The 26612-nt window shown below is 35.1% G+C and overlaps 1 protein-coding gene across 6 annotated transcripts in view; it reads right to left on the reverse strand.

Moving 5' to 3' along the window:
* The window catches only part of Kmt2e (lysine methyltransferase 2E (inactive)), a 93665-nt gene that overhangs the window by 37800 nt on the left and 29253 nt on the right, over positions 1-26612 (reverse strand). For all 6 annotated transcript variants that reach the window (XM_076834773.2, XM_076834798.2, XM_076834779.2 and 3 more), the window contains 2 exons: positions 3814-3928; positions 2323-2552 (listed from right to left, as the gene is read on the reverse strand). In XM_076834773.2, coding sequence (XP_076690888.1) covers positions 2323-2552; positions 3814-3928 — 345 coding nt within the window. The remainder of the gene's footprint in view (positions 1-2322; positions 2553-3813; positions 3929-26612) is intronic.

The following is a 26612-nucleotide window of genomic DNA, read 5'->3' on the forward strand; positions in this document are numbered from 1 at the left end:
TATAGTGCTGTACACCTGTAATCCCAGCAACTAGGAGGCTAAGGCAAGAAGATTACAAATTCCAGGCTAGCCTCAGCAGTTTAGCAAAAACTTCAGCAACTTAATGAGACCCTGTCTCAAAAAATAAAAAGGGCTGGGAATGTAGCTTCATAGCAAAGCACCGTTGGGTTCAATCCCCTGTACCCAAAGAAAGAAAAAGGAAAACAAGAGCAGTCAAATGATAATGAAGGTTAGAAAAATAGATTACATTAAATTTGAGGGTTAAATAATGATGCTATCCAGACAACAGAAGAAACAAAGATAGAAAATGAATAAATGAACAGAGTTCTAGATGTCAGGGTTGAAAGCAATGATAACGGGTAGCAGGAATATTGAAAAAATATAAAAAGGCAACATAAAAAAGAATAAAGGGAAAAGATTTAAAAAGATTAAGCCTTGGGATGGGGTTGTAGCTCAATGGTAGAGAGCTCTTGCCCAGCATGTGTGAGGCACTGTGTTTGACCCTTAGCACCATATGAAAATAAAACAAAGATATTGTGTCTATCTACAACTAAAAAAAAAAAAAAAAAAATTAAATAAAAAAGATTTGGGGTATAATCTGTAGGACATCAAAAAAGAAAAAAAAGAGTGAGAGAGAGATATTAAGCTGTATGGTACATTACAGATTGAGCAATAAAGAAAAAAGAGAGAGAAGAAAAATAGAGAGCTGTCACTGAGAAGCAAATACCTTGAATAATCCAAACACTGTAAAGTGGTCCTTCAAGAACATATAGATGAGGCTGGGGTTGTGGCTCAATGGTAGAGCACTTGCCTAGCAAGTACATGTGAGGCACTGAGTTCAATCCCCAGCACCACATAAAAAGCTAAAGGTATTGTGTCCATCTACAACTAAAATTATTTTAAGAAAAGAATGTGTAGATGGATATAAAAAAAATTCTAAGAAAATTTCACCACTCTCTAATAGATATAACTGCATATCATACATAGATCACTGTAACTGGATCAAAAGAAAAACACTGCTGAGATTATACATTAATATAAAAACAATGCCACATGGTGGTACGTAATTTATCACAGTGGGTCAGTTAAAGAGAAAACTTGTATGACTGGCTACAATAAGAATTGACAATAATATAAGAAAAACAATATGTCATTTTTTATATTTTCAATTTACCTCCTGAATAAATTTACTGATGTCAGTGCTCATGGTAATGATGTGTACAATATACAATGGGAATTTATTTTTAAATCTGAATAGGTACCACATTTTTATTACTAAAAAGTATTCATATTACAACCTTTCAGAAATGCAATACCAATTTCACATTCTACATATTAATTTACCATTTGGGGGCAAAAATAAATTGAGCTTTTTAAAATATTACCTTTAACTGCAAGTTTATATTAATAATATGCAACTCCGAATCACTTAACTTACTGGGTGGGAACATTTTATAAATAATGCAAACTAATTTGTATTAGGGTCTAGGATGCATCTTTATATGGGTATTACATTCAAATATGGATATAAGCCATGCTACTTCAAATCAAGTAAGCCATAAGGAGCAAACTCAGGAAATCCTATAAAGCTTCCAAAGTTTCTTGCCTTCTATTGCCTAAATTCTCTCTACTCCCCACCCTATGTAGGGGATGGACTCAATAACTTTTAAGGCTGAAATCCTACAGTTCCCTCTCCATCCTCCCAAAGTCCCTCCCACAAAAATAAATAAATAAATAACCCAAGTGAAACAAAACCCCACTTTCTGTCCCAATCACACCTTCTCTAGGGGAGGAGGCCTTTCTTGGTGGTTGAATCAGGGTTGGGGGAGGGGAGACTGTGGTTCTGGTACAAGAAGACTCCAGAGTGCTGCAAGGTTCAAGTCAAAAGGAGGTGAGAGAGTCAGGTCAAATAAACATCAATCAAAATGTTTAATTCCCCCAAAATGGAAAATCACAGTTGACTACACAGCACAAATAATTGCAAAGGAAACTCAAAGGACATAATTTCCCTCTTTGTCTTATCTACTCCTCTAAGTATTTGTATTGCTACTGAACTAAGTGAAAAGAGATGATCCTATATAAATATAATTCAGAACTGATAATCTATTACTCAGTTTACAATAGGGATTTCTCATAGATTGGGAGACAGCTTTTGTTGACATGAGCTTTTTCTAAGAACAAAATGAACTGCATCAATAATAGTAGAAGTCCAACTTTAAAAAATGTAATCATAAATTCCTTCAAAAGTGGCTCTAGTCATCTCTTCCAAATTGACAAAGGTTAGGAGCATTCAAAAAATAATAATGTTGTGAAATATTTTACCTGCATTTGTCACAACAGATCATGTATCCATCATCATGTGTAAAACCACATATGCACCTGGTTACATCAGTACCATAACTTCCATCTTCAGATGTGCTGATTGTAGTAGCACTGGAAGTTTCATCAAAATTAGGAGTGGTAAATATGCCTACTTCATTTTTGCTAATAAGAACCGATGGAGGAGGGGAAGCTGGAGGTGTTGGAGGAGGACGAGCACCATAATTATGGTCCTGGATAATGGAACACAAAAATAAAATGATATTATTTAATTTCAACAATATGCCCTAAGAAATTTAAACAAAATTTAACCCTTAATTTTATAACTCAAAAGAGATGTGAAACTGGCTCAACTCCTCCTGAATACCATTAAAAAAAAATAACTTGATTAAGCAATATATTAAAACAGTGGTAAGTGAATATAGCTATCTACAAGGTTGGGGAGATCATCTTCACATCAATGTCACCCTGACCCCCAAATCAAAAGATATCATAATAGTCCTCTGGTCACACAGCTTTACCTTCAAGATGAAAGCAGGTGCAGGACATGAGAATAAAGGTGAAAAAAATAAAAAATTTCCAAGAATACAGAAACTAAGAATAATAGAAACAACAACAGAAGATATACTATCTGTAATTATATAAAGTAGGTTTTTAAAAATTTGGTAATCTTTACTTTGGTCCAAGTAATAAAATTTCTCACAATTGTACCTTCATAATACCACAAATGCATCCAGTTCTGAAACTGGATCTAATCTCTGGCTCTTATTAGGTATGCAATACTGAATAAATTAACTTAGAGAAGGTTTCACTTTCTCAGATAAAAAATAGGGATGCCAACCAGATATCAAGAGGTTCTTTTTGAGGATTAAATGAGACACTGTATGTACAAATGCTTAGCATAAAGCCTGGCACATAACAAGTGCTCAACAAATGAAAACTACATATATTAACATGTAAATTACTATATAATTTAGAAGTAACAGCAAATAACACAATATAACCTTACTCATGGGAAAGAAATGTAACATAAAGTACTAATAGCATAATTGCAAAATAATAATATTAAAATCTTTAGGAAGATTTCTCTTATAAAACTACATAGTATATATCTATATTCTTTAGATGATATGAAACAAATGTGCATTTAAAATATTCCATTTTAAGGGGCTGAGGATGTGGCCCAAGGGGTAGCGCACTCGCCTGGCATGCGTGCGGCCCGGGTTCGATCCTCAGCACCACATACAAACAAAGATGTTGTGTCCGCCAAAAACTAAAAAATAATATTAAAATTCTCTCTCTCTCTCTAAAAAAAAAATACTTTAAAAAAATAAATAAAAAATAAAGACATTGTGTCCACCTAAAACTAAAAAAATAAATATTAAAAAAAAAATAAATAAAATAAAATATTCCATTTTAAGCATAAGACCACACCATTTTCTTTCAACCTCTAAATTTTAGAAATTTCCTTCCAGAGAAATGTTTGACACTTACCGCATAGGGCAAACCAATGTAACTGTGTGAATGATGTGAGCTGCTGGTATATAACTGGTGGGGATAACTGTTGGATTTCTCAACTACCACAGGGCTAGCTTCTACGGATTCTGGTCTGGGGAAAAAAAAAAAAGTTTCATTAATGAGAATCCCATTCTTTTTCTTTTTTTTCCCCCTTCTTTGAATTAATTTTAAATGATAAATAATATTAAACATTGGCAATACAAATAAAATGTCTATAAAGTAAGTAGATATCTTGTGGATAAGATACATCATATGTATATTCCGTGTCATAACAAAACTTTTATTTAAGTAAAATAAATTTCCTACTTCAAGTTCAAATATGCTTTTCCTATCATTAAAAAAGTTTACTACAGTCAGGCATAATGGCACATGCCTCTAATCACAGCTACTCAGGAGGATTACAAATTCAAAGCCAGCCTCAGCAACTTAGTGAAACCCTATCTCAAAATTTTGGCCAGGCAGGCCTGGTTTCTCACATCCGTAATCTCAGCGATTTAGGAAGCTGAGGCAGGAGGATTGAAGTTCAAGGCCAGCCTCAGCTACTTAATGAGGCCAAAGGAAGATAGAAAGATAGTAATTTCTATAAAAAGAGCTGGGGATGTGAGTTAGTGGTAAAGACTCCTGAGTTACATTACATCCCTAGTACCAAAAAAGAAATAAATTTTTAAAAATTGGAAAAATAAAGGTGGGTGGGCATAGGGCTGGCTCAGTGGTAAGCACACTTGAGTTTAACCCCCAGCATTCTCCCCACCAAAAAAATTACCAAAAACCAAATATTATTATTACTATATCCACTGGCAGTTAGGTGTAGTGGTACACATCTATATCCCAGCTATTCAGGCATCTGAAGCAAACAGATCTCAAGTTCAAGGCCAGCTTGGGCAACTTACTGACTTGTCTCAAAATAAAAAATAAAAAGGGCTGGGGATATAGCTGAGTGGTAAAGTGACCCTGGGTAGCAAAACACATACACATAGAGTGACAGTGGGAACAACTAAGCATATGGGTGGAGAGAAGTGGTGGGAATAATTTAAGCATTACTAAGCACATGTTAAATCTATACAGACCTTGACCTGAATGTGAAGTAAGTGTTTCAATATGCTAAAAACTATGTATATTTTCAGTGTGCTGAGACATAACTGAGCACATCAGGAATATTAGGAAGTTAGGAAACCTCACAATGAACCGGGATTTATAGAAGAAAAAACATGAGAAGCAGCCTGCATCAGATGATCTGTAGTTTTAGCCTGGTAACAGTTTAGTGATAGTGACTTATCAACTAATGATAAAACAGGGAATAACAACTCCCAACTGTTGTTTACTTGTAAGGTCCCTGCCTTAGTATTTTACATACATCCCTTTCCTGTCTTCATTACTCATGCAAAATCTCCTAAGCCCTTCTTTGGCTAATTTCTGCTGACGAATGTGGGAGTTAATCTATGTCTTAAATTAATCTCTCCTCATATATACAAACTGTTTATGTGCCCATATTTTATACTACTATATCTACTATAAACTGTTTCTGTGTCCATATTTTATAATACTTTGTCTACTACTTGACATGATTTTTTTCATGACAATCCTTAAACTACTACTATTCACAACTGTTCCTTAGAATTCAGTACTATTTGCACTATTTATAGTAACTTAATGGTCACAAGATTAACAGCATAAAAAAGAATTTGTATAATCGACTGTTTAAGATACTGTTCCTGTTTTTAAAAGTTTCAATTTTGATCTAAGTAAATGCTGTTGTGATACCCAATGTGCCACAAAGAGGCACAAACTGAGGTTATTCAATGGTACAGAAGATTACAAAAAGAAGAGTCTCCAATATTTTCTGAATACTTTTTTAGACTAATTCTACTCTAATATCTATACTGTTAAATCTCTTAGTTTCAAAATGAATACCTGCTAATCAATATGTGTGTGTGTGTGTGTGTGTGTGTGTTGGGATTGAACCCAGGGAGGCTTTACTGCACACCTACATTCCCAGTCCTTTAAATTTTTGAGACCGAGTCTCAGTTAAATGGCTTAAGGCCTCATTTTGCTAAGCCTGGTCTGGAACTTGACATCCTACTGCCTCAGCCTCCCCAGTTGCTAGGATTCCTGTTATGGGACACCACAATTAATACTATGAAATTTAAATACATAAGTACATAAGAAAAGACTACCTGATCCCCAAACATTTCCACATTGATACTGCCATGTATCCCCCTCTAAATATTTCTATCCATAAATACCTACATAATTTTTGTTTTTGAAAACTAGGACTATATGAACAAATTGCTTTAAATGACAATATGCATCTACCTACCTTATTCTTGGTAATAATTGCTTATTTCGTGATATGAATGAACTACAACTTAACAACTATCCTAACAAATTATTTCCATTTCTTACAGTTAAAACTATCACTGTACTTGTACACCTCCTTCATATATCTTTTCTGCATATATAGTATTTAAACAACATAAATCCCTGGAGGCACAATGCTGAACAAAAAAGGGTAAATGCACATAAAACTGATACACATTGCCAAGCTGCCTTGGATTACTTCAATTGTGTCCTTTAAAAACTATACAGAAGTTGGGCATGGTGGTGCTTGCCTACAGCTATGCAGAAGGTTCAGGCAAGAGGATCCCAAGTTAAAAGCCAGCCTGGCAATTTATTGAGATCTTATGTCAAAATAAAATAAAAAGGGCTGGGAAGTTGGGCACGGTGGTGTACACCTGTAATCCTAGCAACTCAGGAGGCTGAAGAAGAAGGCTCAAAAGTTCAAACCCAGGGTTATGGCTCAGTGGTAGAGCACTTGCCTAGCATGTGTGAGACACTGGGTTCGATTCTCAGCATAAATAAATAAATGAAGACTCATCCACAACTAAAAATATATATTTAAAAAAAAATAAAGCCTCAGCAACTTGAGACCCTAAAATAAATAAATAAATAAATAAGGGCTGGGGATACAGCTCATTGATGGAGAGCTTGCCTAGCATGTATGGAGGTCCTAGGTTCGACTCCTAGCAAAAAAATTACAGAGAAATAAGTGGAATTTAGCAATGATGCTCACCATGTATATAAGGTAACCTTTTAGACCACAGTCTCTCTCACACACACACACACACCCACACACACACCTGTGGAGGTGGGGGCGGGGGAGCAGTGGTTTGCCAGGAATTGAACCTAGGTGCACTTACTGAGCCACATCCTCAGTCCATTTTTTGTTTGTTTTTGTTTTAATTTTTTGAGAGAGGATCTCACTAAGTTGCTGAGACTGGCTTTGAACTCAAATTCTCCTGCATCAGCCTCCCCAGTAGCAAGAATTATAGGCATGCACCATTCACACCTGGTTAGACCACAGATATTATAAAGAAAGACATATTCTCATAGAGTTTCTGACCTTGAGAGTAGAATCAGGAGCGGCAAAAATAAAGAGGTATACAAAAATTATCATACAATGCAAAAGCAGGGTAAAATACCACAAAATAGATATGGGTAAATATTTAACAAAACTCCTTACTCTTCTATATGAGTTTTTGATCGTAATTTAACTTTCTATTTCTGTTCCCCATAAAACCTGATTCATTATTTTACAATACACCTGTTAGGCATTTGATTGGTAAATTGTTTCTGGACTAAAAGAACTATTCCTACTTAATATGAGGATGTTATGAATTTGAACTTCTCTTTCTTGTACCTGACCTGTCACCTGAGAAACCAAAGAAAAGGGTCCTGGATGGCTGACAATACTCCTACGTGAACTGCTGCATGCTTCTACACTGAAGAAAAACACTGATGCTAAACTCTGACAAGCTGGCATTCCTCTCCAATATATCATGCAGACAGGCATCAAGTAAATCTCAATGTTTGGTTTAAACCTAAAAAAACTTCACTTCATTTGCAAAAGATCAAATTTCTAGGGTATAAACTCTAAGGAGTTCAAGAGAAGAATAAGCCTACTTGAACAATAAGAAGAATAAAGAACATCATAAAGTTTCACTGAGATGAGAACATTTCTGAAAGATACACAGGGTTTTGACCAGATATATGTTCTATTGAAAAAAATCCTATAAAAACTGTGGTAACAATGGAGAAAGGCAATACCCCATGCACACGCAAGGAGATAGGAAAACATGGAAGGTAAACTCTTCAAGGAGTATGGAGAGGTCAGTTAGACTTCAGAGTAGTGTTTATTCATTTAGCAGTTTCTCAAAATTAGGTAATACACAAACTTCCTATAATAGAGGGGAGCTGGGATGTGGCTCAGTGGCAGAACATTTGCCTGGCATGCATGAGGCCCTTGGTTTGAAACCCAGCATCGCAGGGGAAAAATGGGGAAGGGGTTTCTTTGGAGACTCAGATTTTTTAAAAATTACTATGCTATTAGATGATCTGTGTATTATCCACATAGAACACAAGTTTAAACACATGCACTAAAATATCACAGCAGTATTAGGTATAAAGTGGTTTTCATTGAGAATGATTACAAATTTTCCAAACTTGAAATTAAAAAAACACATTTTTAAAACCTCAAAGAGTTCACCAAGCCGCTAGGAGACAGTATTCATAAAACCCAGTTTGATACGGCATGGATTAAATGAACATTGAAGGTCTAATGTTCACAAGGAACTGCCACAGATACAAAGATAAGACACTCTGCCTTCAAAAAATTTTTTTGTGGGGGCAGAGTGAATGGGGATTGAATTCAGGGCCACTAGACCACTGAGCATCACATCCCCAACCCTATTTTGTACTTTATTTAGAGACAAGGTTTCACTGAGTTGTTAATTGCCTTTCTGTTGCTGAAACTAGCTTTGAACTCACGATCCTCCTGCCTCTGCCTCCCAAACTGCTGGGATTATAGTCGAGCACCACAACACCCAGGTAGAGGGGATCAACCTAACAAAGGAGGTGAAAGATTTATACAATGAAAACTGCAGAACCCTAAAGAGAGAGATAGAAGAAGATCTTAGAAGATGGAAAAATGTACCCTGTTCATGGATAGGCAGAACCAACATCATCAAAATGGCAATATTAACCAAAGTTCTCTACAGGTTCAACGCAATGCCAATCAAAATCCCAACGGCATTTCTTGTAGAAATAGATAAAGCTATCATGAAATTCATATGGAAAAACAAAAGACCCAGAATAGCAAAAGCAATTCTAAGCAGGAAGTGTGAATCAGGCGGTATAGCGATACCAGATTTCAAACTATACTACAGAGCAATAGTAACAAAAACAGCATGGTACTGGTACCAAAACAGGCGGGTGGACCAATGGTACAGAATAGAGGACACAGAGATCAATCCACAAAATTACAACTTTCTTATATTTGATAAAGGCGCTAAAAGCATGCAATGGAGAAAGGATAGCATCTTCAACAAATGGTGCTGGGAAAACTGGAAATCCATATGCAACAAAATGAAGCTGAACCCCTTTCTCTCGTCATGCACAAAAGTTAATTCAAAATGGATCAAGGAGCTAGATATCAAATCAGAGACTCTGCCCCTGATAGAAGAAAAAGTTGGCTCCAATCTACATATTGTGGGGTCGGGCTCCAAATTCCTTAATAGGATGCCCATAGCCCAAGAGTTAAATACAAGAATAAACAAATGGGACTTACTCAAACTAAAAAGTTTTTTCTCAGCAAGAGAAACAATAAGAGAAGTAAATAGGGAACCTACATCCTGGGAACAAATTTTTACTCCTCACACTTCAGATAGAGCCCTAATATCCAGAATATACAAAGAACTCAAAAAATTAAACAATAAGATAACAAACAACCCTATCAACAAATGGGCCAAGGACCTGAACAGACACTTCTCAGAGGAGGACATACAATCAATCAATAAGTATATGAAAAAATGCTCACCATCTCTAGCAGTCAGAGAAATGCAAATTAAAACCACCCTAAGATACCATCTCACTCCAGTAAGATTGGCAGCCATTATGAAATCAAGTAATAATAAGTGCTGGCGAGGATGTGGGGAAAAGGGTACACTTGTACATTGCTGGTGGGATTGCAAATTGGTGCGGCCAATATGGAAAGCAGTATGGAGATTCCTAGGAAAGCTGGGAATGGAACCACCATTTGACCCAGCTATCGTCCTTCTTGGTCTATTCCCTGAGGACCTTAAAAGAGCATACTATAGGGAAACTGTCACATCAATGATCATAGCAGCACAATTCACAATAGCTAGACTTTGGAATCAACCTAGATGCCCTTCAATAGATGAATGGATTAAAAAACTGTGGCATCTATACACAATGGAGTATTACGCAGCACTAAAAAACGACAAAATCATGGATTTTGCAGGCAAATGGATGGCATTAGAGCAGATAATGCTAAGTGAAGCTAGCCAATCCTTAAAAAACAAATGCCAAATGTCTTCTTTGATATAAAGAGAGCAACTAAGATCAGAACAGGGAAGAAGAGCATGAGGAAAAGAATAACATTAAACAGAGACGAGTGGGGTGGGAGAGAGAAGGGAAACTGTTTGGAAATGGAAGGAGAACCTCATTGTTACACAAAATTACATATAAGAGTTTGTGAGGGGAAAGGTGAAAAAAAACAAGGGAGAGAATTAAACAACAGCAGATGGGGTAGAGAGGGAAGATGAGAGGGAAGGGGAGGGGGGATAGTAGGGGATAGGAAAGGTAGCAGAATACAACAGTCATTAATATGGTATTATGTAAAATTGTGGATGTGTAACCGATGTGATTCTACAATTTGTATTTGGGGTAAAAAATGGGAGTTCATAACCCACTTGAATCAAATGTATGGAAGATGATATGTCATGAGCTTTGTAATGTTTTGAACAACCAATAAAAAAAAAATTATGACTTAATCATGGACCTTTATTTATTTATTTGTTTATATGTGGTGCTGAGAAACCCAATGCCTCATACATGCTAGACAAGCACTCTACCACTGAGCCACAACCTGAACCCCTAGGAATTTTTAATAATATATTTTTCATCCATTCAATAAACATTTGAGCACATAGTAAGTACCAAGCAGTAGGATACTATATCAAATGCTGGAAATCTTCTTCTCAAGAAATTGATTTATAGTAGAAATACACCAATGATTTCAGTGGTATCATCAAATGTATACACAGGGACCTTCATGAGAGTAATTACATATAATTAAGTGTGAAAGAATGAGGACTAGTGGTAGAGTGCCTGCCTACCATATGCAAGGCCCTGGGTTTGATCCCCAGCACTGATTGGGGGGGGGGTGTAGTTTTAAAGAATGACGAAACTCAAGAAACAGAGAAGTAAAAATAATGGAGCAAGTATTCCAGACAGAAGGCACACATGCAATTAGAGACAGCAGGAGGATTCATTTAAGCATGTTTACTTTAAGCATGATTATCTCTTCAGTAGCACAATTACCTATAGTACAAGTTATAACTTTTTTACAGTTCTACTTAAAACTTAATGAATCAAAAGTTTTAAAGATCAGGGTCAGAAATCTCCTTTTTTGGGGGGGCGGGGGATGAGGTTACCAGGAATTGACCACTTAGCCACATAGATAGCCCTATTTTGTATTTTATTTAGAGACAGGGTCTCACCGAGTTGCTTAGCACCTTGCTTTTGCTGAGGCTGGCTTTGAACTCTCAATCCTTCTGCCTCAGCCTCCTGAGCTGCTAGGATTACAGTTGAACACCACTGCGCCTAGCAGAAATTTCCATTTTAATAAGTACTTTAAGTTTTATGTTCATTGAAGTTTAGGAAACACAAAACCTACAAGATAAAATTCAGAGCAGATAAAGTTGAAAGTGTGCTGGAGGAGCTATAGATAAGAGCCAATAGGTCAAAGACTCTTCTATTTAACTACATAAATATCTTATATTTAATTATATAAATATTTTCCAGATAACTGTATCTGGAAAAGTACTTCACCACTGAAAGACATTGTGATTTAAAAATTTCCTAGTAAAAGCACCATCACTTTAAAAACAAAAATCAGTTAATAAAACTTTTTTTTTTTTAGAGTGAGAGAGAGAGAGAGAGAGGGAGAGAGAGAGAGAGAGAAAATTTTGTTAATATTTATTTTTTAGTTATTGGCAGACACAACATCTTTGTTTATATGTGGTGCTGAGGATCAAACCCGGGCCGCACGCATGCCAGGCGAGTGCGCTACCGCTTGAGCCACATCCCCAGCCCTATAAAACTTTTTTTTAATAGAGGTGCTGAGGATTAAACTCAGTGCCTCAGGCATGCTACATTCCCAGCCCCCATCCTTTTTTAAAAAAAAAATCCCCAATTTTATATTGAAACAGAGCCTCGATAAATTGCCTAGGCTAGCCTTGAATTTCTGCTCCTCCTGTCTCAGTTTTCCAAGTAATCCCAAGTAATTATAGGTGTGTGACACCATACCCAAGGTTAAAAACTATACAGGAGAATCTGATATCCTTCCTCCTTCTATCTTCTAATGTATCCTATCATGGTCAGAACACAGTCACTCAGATAAGTATGCAGTCAATTTCAATCTCCCTCTAGTGACTATTTTAATTCTGCTAGTTTCTTAACTCTGTTAAATATTTTCCAGCTTCCCAATATAGGTACTGAGGAGAACTGCTACTTTTAGCAAGCTGTAGCATCCAGTATGTTGAAATCACCAGGTTATAAAATATTTCTAGCTTTAATTTTTCTCTCTTTTTTTTTTGGGGGGGGGGTACTGGGGATTGAACCCAGGTATGCTTAACCACGGAGCCACATCTCCAACACTTTATTATTTGAGATAGGGTTTTAGAGCTTGATAAATTGCTGAGGCTGCCTTTGAACTTGCAATTCTCCTGCATCCGCTCCCAACTCATGGGATTATAGGCATGTGTAAATACACCCACTAGTTCTTTCTCAACAAGTAAAACAGAATTAGGCAGAACATGAATATCCAACAATCATTCTTTCTTGGGATATATCTCAGTGGTGAAACATTTGCCTAGCATGAGCGAAACCCTGGATTCAAACTTCACTACTGAAAACAAACAACAAAAAAAAAGTAATGAACTTTAGGGTTAATCATGAGACCTTCAAGCAATATGATTCATGACTCAATTAACATTGATAGTCATGAAGCTTTTATTTTAGTAAACAGATAAAAGAAGCAATGAAATAAGATTATTTTGGAGAAGTATTTCATATACTACTTCCTATAACAATGAAAAAGAAAGACCTCACAGGAGGTAATACGGAAGTTTCATTAAAACTGTGAAAAGAACAAAAGAGGAATGATCCAGGCAAAGGGAATAGCAACTACAAAGGACCTGAGGTAGAAGCAAATTTATAATGATCAAAAGAACAAGGAAAAACAAAATCAACATGGTAGTAAACTAGCCCAAGAGAAAAACTGGGAAGAAAAAGTAAGAATTTATGGGCAGCTAAAATTTCAAATGAAATAGTCACGGGAAGGCTTTTAAATGTTAGAATTATATCATCTGATTTATACTTCAGAAGAATCAAAGGAGCTTCAACTTAGAGAATTAATTACAGAAACACAAAGACTACATACCCCAGTGTCTAGTCAAGAAATGAATGACAAATAGCCAGACTCAGTGCCACATGCCTGTAGTCTCAGCTACACAGAAGGCTGAAGCAGGAGGATTGTTTGAGCCAAGGAGTTTAGGGGCAACATAGTGAGAGGTCAGGGAAGAACAGAGACAAAAGCTCATATTTTGACAAATGGAGAAACAGAAGTGTAAGGATTCAAAATGTACTTTGGAGGGGGACACAGGACTGACCAATGAATTAGATGTGGAAAATGAGGGGAAAAGACCAATCAAGAGTGACACCTGAGAGAGGGTAGAGAGCGAGCCATTTTAAAAATTAGGTTAAGCCTAAATAACAACAAAAAAGAGACTTGGAGGCAGAAGATCATCAGGAATTCCAGATGAAGCTGTCAATTTTAACGGTGAAAAGAGTATGAGAGCCAAGCATGGGGATGACATGCCTTGTAATCCCAGTGGTTAGGGAGGCTGAGGCAGAAGGATCTTGAGTTCAAAGCCAGCAATAGCGAGGCATTAAGCAACTCAGTGAGATTATTTCTCTAAATAAAATACAAAATAGGGCTGGGGACATAGCTCAGTGATTCCCTAGTACCCCCCCCCCCGGCGAAAAAAAAGTATGACAGGAAATAAAAATACCAGCATAAAGATGTCAATTAAAGCAAGGCAATAACTTAACAAATAAGTTTTAAAAACAGGGAGAGGGTTGAAATTTTCACTCAAAACATTTAGAAACTGCTGGGCGCGGTGGTGTATGCCTGTAATCCCAGAGGCTCAAGAAGTTGAGACAGGAGAATATGAGTTCAAAGCCAGCCTCAGCAATTATGAGGTACTAAGCAACTCAGCAATTATGAGGTACTAAGCAACTCAGTGAGATTCTCTAAATAAAATACAAAATAGTGCTGGGAATGTAGCTCAGTGGTCAAGTACCCCTGAGTTCAATCCCGAGTACTAAAAAAAAAAATAAAATTTAGAGACTTCCATTTTGACTGCCTTGTCAGTGCTCAGAAGGTTTATGGTTTTGGATTGGGATGCTCAATTAGAACAGTCTATGCAAATATTCCAAATGTGCTGCCCACCAAAAATAAAATGAAATCTGAAACATTTATGGGCTCAAGTATTTTTGATAAGGGACACTAAACTAATACTTAAGGCAGTGAAGTCAGAGAAAAATGGTATTACTTATTAGAAACCTTATGAAGATTCACTTTCTTTGAATAAGAAGTTGGCAAGCAGCTGGAGTTGTAGCTCAGTGGTAGGGTGCTTGCCTAGTAGGTATGAGGCATTGGAATGGATCCTCAGTACCACATAAAAATAAATAAAGGTATTATGTCCATCTACAACTAAAAATACTTAAAAAAAAAAAAAAAAGTCGGCAAATCTAAGATTCCTGAACCCAATCCAGTCTGTTGCTTGATTCTGTAAATAAAGTTTTTACTGGAACATAGCCATGTTCATTCCTTTACACCCATTGTCTACTCTCCAGATCTGAGTAATTATGATGGAAACTCTGTCACTGCAAGTCTTAAATATTTACTTTCTGGTCCTTTACCAAAAATTTTTGCTGTCTCCTACTCTAAACTTATAGTAGTTAAAACTTAATTAAGTTTAAAGTAGTTAAAGTAGTTAAAACTTAATTTTTTAAATAATTTAGGAAGTAAAGAATTTCCTAGAACAAACTTATACTTTTTTAAAAAGTATTTTTTAAGAAAAAAAAAATCACACACCAAATTAAGTTTAAAAATAAGAATGCATGGAGAGCTGGGGCTGTGGCTCAGTGGTAGAGCACTTGACTAGCATGTGTGAGGCCCTGGGTTCAATCCTCAGCACCACATAAAAAATAAATTAATAAAGTAAGGTATTGTGTCCATCTAAAACTAAAAGCAATTTTAAAAAATCACTCCTGATGATACCTTGATTTGGACTGAAGTCTTTAGAAATAAGAAAAAATACATGTGTTATTAAAATTTAAAAAAAGAAGAAGAATGCATGGAGAAGCTGGGCACAATGGCACATGCCTATAATTCCAGCAACCTGGGAGGCTGAGGTGGGAGGATCACAAGTTTAAAGCCAACCTCAGCAATTTAGCAAGTCTCTAAGCAGCCTAGTGAGATCTGGTTTCAAAGAAATCTAAAAGGGGCTGAGGATACAGCTTATGGAAAAGAACCCCAGGTTCAATCCCCAGTACAAAGAAAAGAAAGAATGCAGAGAGGAAGGAAATCAACTAGCTATAAAATTCAGTATTAAATGTCATGTTGAGCCGGGTATGGTGATACACACCTGTAATCATAGCAATTTGGACTAACACAGGAAGATAGTAAGTTCAAGATCAGCTTGGATGATTTAGCAAGACCCTGTCTCAATATAAAAAATACAAAGGGGCTAAGGGAGATAGCTCAGTGGTAAAGTGCCCCTCAGGTCAATCCCTAGTGGAGGAAGTCATATGCTGACCTAGGTTAAATTTTAAAAATTCTACTGTTAATTAATCAAGTTTAAGTATCACAATGAGGGTTTAAAAAAAAAAAACACTATTTAATACTATATTTAGCTAAATATCATGGAACTTTTTGGCATTAAAAAAGAGACTTTTATACAAATGCCTACTATAGCTTCCAAAACAGTGTTTACATTTCATTTTCCTCTTCATGAGAGAACAGTGATTTTCAAAGTACCTATGGTGAGAAAAGGGGGAAAAGTGCTCTAAGTCCCTCACTTCCACATCCATCACTCTGATAAGTACAGACAGTAAATTAACCCACAATTGACATTTAGCACTGGTACAGTGAAAAAATGCATAATATTGATCTAAAATAGACACGGGACATTACATTGTTCTGATACTTTATAATCCATGACTTCAGGGGAATTACTTAACCTTTCTTACCATTTATTTTCACATCTGTACAATGAAATAATATTTGAATCATGCTACAAAATAAAATGCAACAAATGTAGAACAACTTACCTTGCACAGAGGTGTTCAACAAATTTTAATTCTTTCTTCCCTTACTATTAAGTTGAACAATATAAAATTACTATGGATATTAGACCAATTTTGATTTATAAAAATGGCATTCATGGCTGGGCGGTGTGGCACATGTCTGTAATCCCAGTGACTCAGAAGGCTGAAGCAGGAGAATCTCAAGTTCAAGGCCAGCCTCAGCAACTTAGCGAGACCCTGTCTCAAAATAAAATAAAAAAGGGCTGGGGGTGTAGCTCAGTGGTAGAGCACCCTTGGTTTCAATCCACAATATCACCAAAAAGGGGAGTGTAATAATTCATACAATTCAACTTAATACTGCAAGAATCAACAGTGTAGAAAAGAGTTATCATAGAAAGGCCTGCTTCCAAGGCTGGTCCTTTGCTGCTATTTGGGAACTTCTCTGGTAAACAGTTCCTTACACTGGAGGGGAGTGAGCGAGACAAAAAAAAAAAAACAAAAAACTTTCCTTAAATGATAAGGGTGTGGTATTACTGTGTCTAAAATGTTTGTACAAACTATATGATTTATGCTGAATACCTGCTTTCCTTCTGGGAGTGGAAATTTGGTACATGCTAGGCTGATGGAGACTATATGCCAATCTCCAGTGGACATTTCACATGTGTTATCAAAATTCACTGCTATGGAATTAAGTGCATCCAATGTAAATCAACAGGGAAAGGTCTGCTTTTCTGCATTTCATCTCATATGCTTTTCTTCCTTTGATGACTTGTAGTCTTTTGCTGTAATAAATCTTAGCTATGAGTAAAACATATGCTGAGTTTTGTAAGTCTCTGTAGCAAATTACTGAACATTGGTCTTAGAAACACCTAATAAATCAACTTTTTAAATGTAAGTATTTTCTAAGACAATTTTGTTTAACTGCATTATTTATGACCTTGATGTCTCACAATACATTATATAAAATTTTGAACATTTTACATACAATTATAATGATACCCTCAAGACTTAAATTCTAAAAATCTTTCTTCTACAGTGAATGTCCCAAACTGCCACTACATTTCTTTCTTCTGAATAGACACAAACTTTCAGGAATGCAATCTAGCAACATGTATCAGTAGACTTAAGATCATCTTGTACTCCATTTGACCTAGGAATTCAAGATCACATTTACTCTAAGGAAATCATTCAAGATATACATTAAAATTTTTATCCTGAATTGTTATTTTACTCTAACTTATATATTCTATAAAGGATTCATCAAGTTTTGATGTATACTATATTGGACTATGAGGAACTCATTCAAACAAGAGTCTGAACATTAGTATGAAAAACCTATTCAAGCCCAGCACAGTGGTGCATGCCCATAATCCCAGTGACTCAGGAGGCTGAAGCAGGAGTATTGCAAATTCAAGGCTAACTTCAGCAACTTAGCAAGACCTGTCTCTCAAAATTTTAAAAAATTGAGGTGGACTGCAGGGTGTAGCTCAGAGGTAAAATGAAAAAACAAAAAACACTCAAGACAACAACAAAAAAATCCAACACATTCTAATTTACTATTAAAGGCAAATTATACTATAATATAGTCAATATGAAACCACTCTGATTACCCTGTACTGTGTACTTGAATATACAGAGAAGGAAAAAAAATTCTACTGGGTATATACCAAAATATCATTAGTGATTATCATCTCTGTATAGCTAGATTAAGATGTTTACTTCCTTTAGGCAATGTTTTCAGAAATATGCACAATAACTACATTCTATTCATATTTTGAAAAGGTTAAGGGCTGGGAATGTAATTCAGTGGTAAGTGCAGGTGCCTAGTAAGCATGAAGTCCTGGGTTCAATACCCAGTTTCATAAATAAATACTTTTTGTAAGCTTTTTTTTTTTAAATGGTTGTTCAAAACATTACAAAGCTTTTCTGTAAGCTTTTGAAAAACATATCAATCATTGACACAAGACAGTTAAGGAAAAACTCAGTTGTTGCATTTGTATTGGGTACAACACAACTATAAAAGACTTCTAGCCCTCAGGTCCTTTAAAGCAGAAAAGGATAATATTCTTCCCATAGAAGGTACATTAGGAATATAGAGATAAATTAAGTAAAGTTCCTGCTGTAAAGAAGCTCATAGTCTAGTGGGGAATAAGAGAAAGTTAAACTTTACTGTGTGAAAGAGAGAAAAGAAATCCAATTTTGAAAAGAAAAATAGGAGGGAATAGAAATCAAGCTAAATCAATTGGCATGAACGAAGAGGGAGACCTGTAAAAAGGTTTATCAGAGTAATGATATGCATTTTGAAATACCTTGAGTATAAAATGAACCTATGCATGCCAACATACACTTAAAAGAAGTGAGAGGCTGAAAAGGGTAATTACAATATATACAAAAAATCTTTATAAAGATTAGGAAGAATTTGAATTTACATTTAAAGGCAATAGAGAAATCAGTGATGGAAAAGAAAGAAAACTAAATGACTTATTTGCTTTTAGAAAGATCATGATTTGTACATGTTGTTACCATTGGGTGAAAAATAATACAAGAGGGCTTTTTTGAAGAGGGCAAAAAGGGAAAGAAGACACTAATAATGAGTATACTAATGATTTTACCGAGTTTGAACTATTTGAGGTGTTTAACTTACGAGGTCTAGTAATACAGAGGGCTTGATGGGCAGAGCTCAAGAGACAGATGAGATTAAGAGTGATACAGACACTGTGAGCATGTGAAAACAGTGAAAGTTACAGAAGTGAATGAAATCTCCAGAATAGTTTACAAAGAAAATTAAGTACACAAATACTTACGAAACAAGAAAAGAACAATTTTAAAAAGTCATAAAAAGAGAACAAATGAAAAAGTTTGGCATTTCCTCAAAATGTTAAATATGGAATTACCTTATGACCCAGTAATCCCACTCCTATGTAAATGGAATATCTCTGACTTACGATGGTTCAACTTATGATATTCAACATTTTGACAGTGGGGAAAGCAAAATATATATCCAGTAGAAACTATACTTGGAACTCTGAATTTTGATATTTTTCCAGGCTACCCTGACTGGGCAACAGCAGCAAGCCCACAGTATTCAGTCAGTCTTGTAATCACATGGGTACATATTCTACAGTGTGTTGTGGGCTAAGCTATCATAAAGATTAGATGTATCAAATGCATTTTTGACTTGAAATACTTTCAAATTGAAATTTTTCAACTTAATATGGGCTGACTGGAATTTAACCCAATTGCAAGTCATAAAACATCTGTATGCTCCCAAGGAAGTGAAACAGGAAGTTAAGGAGATAATTGCACACGAATGTTAATGTTAAAAAACAGTATTATTCACAACAGTCAAAAGATGGGAACAACCCAAACATCCACCAACAAATAAATGAATAAACAAAATAAAGTACATTTATACAAAATAGTTATTGTATAATTTATATTTATACAATAGAGCCATAAAAAAGGTATCAAAAGGGCTGGGGCTCAGTGGTAGAGCTCTTGCCTGGCATGTGTGAGGCCCTGGGATTGATCCTCAGCACTGTATATAAACAAATAAATAGATAAATAAATAAATAAAAGGTCCACTGACAAATTTTTTTTTAAAAAAGGAATCAAAATCTGATACATGATTTACATTCTAAGTGAAATAAGCTCAGCACACAAGAATAAGTATTTTCTTTTGTTTTAATTGTAGTTGGACACAATACCTTTATTTTATTTTTATGTGGTGCTGAAGATTGAACCCAGTGCCCTGCATGCTCTAGGACAGCACTCTACCACTGAGCCACATCCCCAGCCCCAAGAATAAATATTTTATGGTTCTATTTATAAGAGATACCCAGAATAGGCAAAGAGAAAAACGAAATCAGAAGAGGCTACAAAGTGCTGAAGGTAGAGGGAAGGAGGTACTATTATTTAATGAACAAAAAGGTTCTTTTTAGGGGGATTCAAGTAAAAACAACTGGGAGGCTATACAACATTGTGAATGTAATTTAATGCCACAGAACTGACACTTAAAAATGAATAACAAGGGCTGGGGATATAGCTCAATTGGTAGAGTGCTTGCCTAGCATGCACAAGACCCTGGGTTCAATCCCCAGCACTACTGGGGGGAAAAAAAACAAGGTAAATATTATACATACATATATATATATATATATATATATATATATCTTCCACAATCAAAGAAAAAAAAGAATATCTTCACTAATACCAAAGGTATAGAAAGTTTTTATTTTAATTTTTTTTTTAGTTGTCAAAGATCCTTTATTTTACTTACTTATATGTGGTGCTGAGAATCGAAACCAGGGCTTCACTCATGCTAAGCAACCACTCTATCACTGAGCTACACCCCCAGCCCTAGAAAGTTAATAGTATCAAATCTTGCTGGAAGACTAGGCAATACAGGGCTGCAGGTGTAATAGTAGTAAAGCATGTGCTTATCATGTGCAAGGCCCTGCGCCAAACACACACACACACAAAAAAAAAAAAAAAACAAAAAACAAACCAACAACAACAACAAAAAAGAAACAAGCAATACAATGCCTAAAAAAAATACATATTATGTGACAACACAATTGTATGCAAGAGGTCAGAGAATAAAGGAAGAGCCAGCCAGTACAGTGGCGCACACCTATGATCCCAGTAACTAGGGAGGGAAGCTGAGGCAGGAGTACCACAAATTCAAGACCAGCTTCAGCAACTTATTGAGATCCTGTCTGAAAATAAAAAGGGCTGGGGATGCAGTTCAGTGGTAACAGAACCCATGGGTTTAATCCCTAGTACCATCCCCAAAAGAGGACGATGCAAGGATTATTCAAGTTATCTGAAAACAATTACAGAAATGAGAGGCACAGATAAAACAGAGAGGGTCAAGATTTAATCCAAACTAGCCAGACAGGACCTACTCCTGACCCTTTAAGGTGGTGTTTGTGGCCTGGTAAAATGCTGTTGCTAAGCCTTAAATAATTACAACAGGTACTAGTAGTTTGCATCTGGCCCTAAGGGAGTTTCAGGGTGTGGTTTCCTTTCTCTCTGAAATATTAGAGACTGACAGTAGCATTGTCCTGGATGAAAACTTGTGGTGGAGGCCACCATTCCCAAACAATGCCACCTTGAAGCTATTCATGGAGGAAGTGGAATAGGAATTGCTCAGGGTAACAGGGTCTCTTCTGATCCAAAGTAACATTCAGGTACTATCCTAGGAGGCATGTTAAAGATCATGCTGTCCAACTTTTGGTTCTACAGATCAGGAGATGACTAAGAGCCACACATTTGAGATTCAAGCCCTATTCCTACCACAAAAGTCACTGTGCTTCCTTGTGACATGCCACATAACCACTCTGGTTTCAGTTTTCACATTTGTAAAATGAATTCTTAATTCTAAATAACAAGATATTTTAATAGAAAAGTGAACGAGCAAGCCCAGATCTCTTAAAGAGATCTAGCACTTTTCCCTATCAAACTGTACTGCCCAACTATTCCTGTGAAATTTTCTACAGTGATATTTATGCCTGTGGACTAGTGACTTAATTAAGTAGCCTGTATAACAAAATGATACTAAGCCTCAGAATTACAGAGTTCAAATTCTGATAATTTTGAATTTATACCACCTTAATTTTCATTACTTCACTAAAATTACAAACACGGAGAACACATTTGGTCATCAAAAGTAAAATTTTTAATGTAATATTCTTGAAAACGAGCTATTTTGAAATGTTATAGTTCTAAATTAACATCAAAAACTTTGAAGAACTACTACCTTTCTGTTTGCAGTAATCTATGTGATGTCTCCACATTTTCCCAAACCACTTTACAAATCTAAATTCTTTGTTTATAATAAAATGTCCTCATTCTTTTAAAGATATCACAAATTATCAACCAAGCCACATTATATATTCTTAGCATAGACATTTAAAAAAATTAGGTGAATTGAAAATCTAAGAGGAAAAAAAAAGCCAATCATTAAACTGAGAAGCAATTAGAAAAAACAAAAAAAGCCAACAGTTTAGGAAATTAACTGAATAAGCTCTAAATCCCCAGACAATGAATTTTTATGATTTTCTTCTACTTCAACAAAAATTTAATTTCCTCCTTATAGGCCTTTAAAATATAGGTAAATTCTGATGAAAAGTTCAAATCAGTGTTTTAGGTAAACCCTCTAATTCTCCCCCTTAATATTAAAACTTTCAATCACACACACTGGGTATCACTAATGGATAGAGTGTACTAATTGTCCTATATGCTGTATAGAAGGTCTCCATGAGTTCTCAATAGCTTCTACCAATCTGTAACCAAAATCTGTCCATTTCTTTCATCCCTCTGACATTCTACTATTTAAAAATAGACATTAAAATTATAAGAAATTCTAAAATGGGAAGCAGGTTTGATATGAAAATTGGTCTCAGTTTATCACATGTGGCATTTTACTTTAACTCTTCTATTAAGAAAAACTGGCTTTCCCGTCTTACGTGGTAGCACGGATCTGGAGCCATGCAACCCTGGGTTCAAACTTAAGCCTCCATTTTATTAATTTTGTGGTCATGGGTAGGTCTGTTAATCTCCTTGAGTGTTGAGTGGTATTGCTTCCTAAAATGGGAATAAAGCCTGCCTGACTTTTGCTGGGATAATTAGGAGATCCTATATTAAAAAAAAAAAAAAAAAAAAAAAAGTTGCCCAAAGTTGGAGAGCTTCTTAACACCACATTATAGTCAGTCGTATGGATTCAACTGAAAAACCTATAAGAAAAATCTGCTTTTGATTAATATAAAACACATGAAAAACTCAGCATCATTCTAATAACAGTTGTCCCCAGCTCCTGTCAGTACTGAGGATGAACCCACTAGGGCTCCACCCTGAGCTACATTCCCAGGCCTTTTTATTTTTTTGAGACAGACTAAGTTGCCCAGACTGGCCTCAAACTTACAATCCTCCTGCTTCAACCTCCCAAGGATTCCAGTATTCTATGTTAGAATAGAATTTTAAAACAGGGCTTTTAAATATTAAAGCCACATTTAAATGAAAGCACTTCCAAATAAAGATCTAAGCAAATTAATATCCACTTTTAGTTTCTTGATGGTGATTAAAGGTAAAGAAATAATAAGCAAAAAGCTAAGCACTACGGCTAAGGATTCAGTTCAGTGGTAAAGCACTTGCCTACCATGCACAAGACGGGAGTCAGTCTCTAACACACACAAAAAAAACACTAGTGAAAACAGACAAATAAAAAGATACTGAGAACATTTCAATATACATAATATATTTTATCATCTTTGAGTTCTAAAAGTACTCAAACACCAACAAATTAATGAATTCTGACAGTAGGTTGCTCTAGTGACAATGACATGACAATATCATATACTATAGCAAAATATGAGGTAAAAAAATGTGTTGATTCTCAGAAATGTGGAGTAAAAAATGTCATATCAATACTTCAATTATATAATGATTTCTAATGGTACTAAGGAAACTTGGTAACAATAATTCAAGCTTCCAATGCCAAGAAGGATTGGATTTTTTTCCCATTTATGTTTCTTTCTAGTTTCCAGCTCTGGAAGAGTTTCCTTTATGTGTGTGAGGTCCGGAGTAGGTGGGGGAGGGGTGTAACTAATTTAGAATTGAAATGCTAGAGCAGAAGAGGTAAAAAGTAAAAGAAGAAGTTCTATTGTGATTAAAAACACATAATTCTAATAAACAGCTGAATTCTGGCTCAACTTTCCTATTCATCAAGTGATAATGGGTTCTAAGCTCTTTACTTTCACAATTCCTTACTCTTAGAGCAAAAACCTGGGGATTACATTTGTTGTATGCAGTCATATATTCCTGCTAGAACTGAAGCTACTATATATGTCAAATCAAAGTAGTTCTTTGAAATAATATTACCAAAAGTGCTACAATAGAAAAAAACTAAATTCAACACATCATTAAATTCTGCTTCTGCTGCTTATTTGCCATGATCTCAGTTTCTTCAATCTATAAAATGAAAATGACAACAGCTAATTTATATCCTTATTCTTCTTGTTCAGAAAGAGCCTGTTATGTCTCACTTTCACAAGTTTCATAACAAACCTGTTCTTTTCTCCTCTGACATCCTTCTACCTTGTTATTTAGTCTCAGAGTAGTTTTATTCAATACAGTAGTCACTATACACATAGTCTAATGATTACTTGAAATGTGACTAGTTGGAACAGATAGGTGTGGAAGTGTAACACATAAACAGGATTTCAAGGACTAAGTGTGAAAAAAGGACATAAAATATCTCCATATTTTATCCTGATAATATGCTAAGATAATGCTTTAGGTATATTCACTTAAGTAAAATACATAACAACATTGATCTCATCTCTTTAAAAACATTTAATATGGCAACTAGAAAATTTTAATTACATATGTGACTCATATTACATTTGTAAACTCTCTGGTTTTAAGAGTTTTGACTTTCCAACTGATTATAATTTCCTTAGGAATAGGGATAAAATTTTAAACTTTACTTTTTTAACCCTTAATCTCTAGCAAAACACTTTTTACATAGTAGGTGCTTATAAATGATGATCCAAACTGTGCTTCCTCTTGATTTGTTAGTTTTCAAAATTATGCCATACCAAGAAGTCTATTTCTAATATTAGTTACATTTATGAACATGGAACTAATCAAAGGACTCCACAGATATAGTTTCCTGGCTTAAAAAAAATTGTTAACCAGGTTTTTTCAAAATTATATTAATACCTTGCTTATTTTCCCTTTAATATTATTTTTCCATGTTCTTTTATTGTATCAATAATTATACCAGTCAGTTATCATGTTAACCTGTATGCTGTGATTGGTATTTTTCAAATCTAGGAACAAATGACTATGCTAAGATTCAAGAGTGGCTAGAAGGCAATTTCTTAGGGTTTTATACAAGAGTCTCCACTATAAGTAGCTTGTTTCAATTCCATTTTTATTCACTAGATGTACGTATTGGGTTTTGATTTTATGCATAAAGTTATTTTTAAATAAAGCACTTTTAGTTAAATTGGACTGTGGAAAGTTTACAATTGCTTTACGAAAAAATATAAGCCATGAAACAAAATTTTATTCTTCTTACAGAGCAGATATCCCTAATTCGCGGTCTATCAATTCTTAGTAACCAGTTTTTCCAAAAGTACTTTAAAATTATCCTTTTTAGTTCAAGGGTTTAGGAAGGTCCAACTCTAAGTCAAGGCAATGGTTAAATATAAATAGTAAATATAAGGTCTCTATCCTCAAGGAAAGACAAAATGAAATCAAAATTGAAATTGCCAAAACTTACTGATGAGTGGAAAACAATTATGTAATAAAGAAATGGAGCTGGTGGGAATGAGTTTTATTTTAGAGATACAATTATCCCAAAATAAATGTTATTAGGAACTAAAACACTAGCATTTAGCAGACCCTTTCTTCATAGATCTTGAAGTAAACTTTCAATTTTCTACCCATAAAATACTAGTCTACTAGGGTAGACCAGATGAGCATAAGTGATCTAATAAGTTTTCTTTCATAGCCTTAGAAGTGAGTATAAATTTTGATCCAATACATTAACTTATTCAATATAAAAACATTGAGTACCTTCCAAATTTTAAATTAGTTTATTAGTGATACACTGTATTTAATTAGTACAATCTTTTTAAAAAATATGCAATAAAAACTATATGCCCATAATACAATAAAATATAATCCTTTTTAAAAAAACTTTATTTTGAAATAATTATATATTCATAAAGAGGTTACAAAGGGAACATACAAGGGAATTCCATGTATCCTTTCCCCAATCTCTTGCTTTCAGTGTTTTTTGCTTGTTTTTGTAGATAAGGTCTCACTATGTAGTCCTGGGTCACCTCAAATTCCTAGGTTCAAGTAATCCTCCTGCCTCGGCCTCCCAAGTACTGAGTACCTGGGACTACAAGCATGTGCCACCACACCCAACAAGCTCTTCCATCTTATATAACTTTAGTATCTTTTCATGATATGTTGGAAGTAAAAATAAAGCCACATGCTAGTTATATACAATTTTCTCATGAAAACATTTCCAAAGTTTATATTTTCATGGAAAAGGGGGAAATATGACTTAAGGGTCTTTCTGAGCTTACAGGTCTTAGGAGAATTTAAAAATACAAAAATTCTGATGGCTGGTCCCATAACAAAATTTGGCACTTTGCCTTCTGAATTATGTCTGAGGGACATACACCTTTGCGAGAAACAAAAAAAAAAAAACTTTTCCTGAATCAGAAGTATTTAAAGATTTGACTCCATAAAATAAGTCACAGTTATCCTATAATTATATATGTATTCTATGAATACATTTA

Source organism: Callospermophilus lateralis, chromosome 1, assembly GCF_048772815.1.
Source record: "Callospermophilus lateralis isolate mCalLat2 chromosome 1, mCalLat2.hap1, whole genome shotgun sequence".
In the NCBI taxonomy this organism is placed as follows: domain Eukaryota; kingdom Metazoa; phylum Chordata; class Mammalia; order Rodentia; family Sciuridae; genus Callospermophilus; species Callospermophilus lateralis.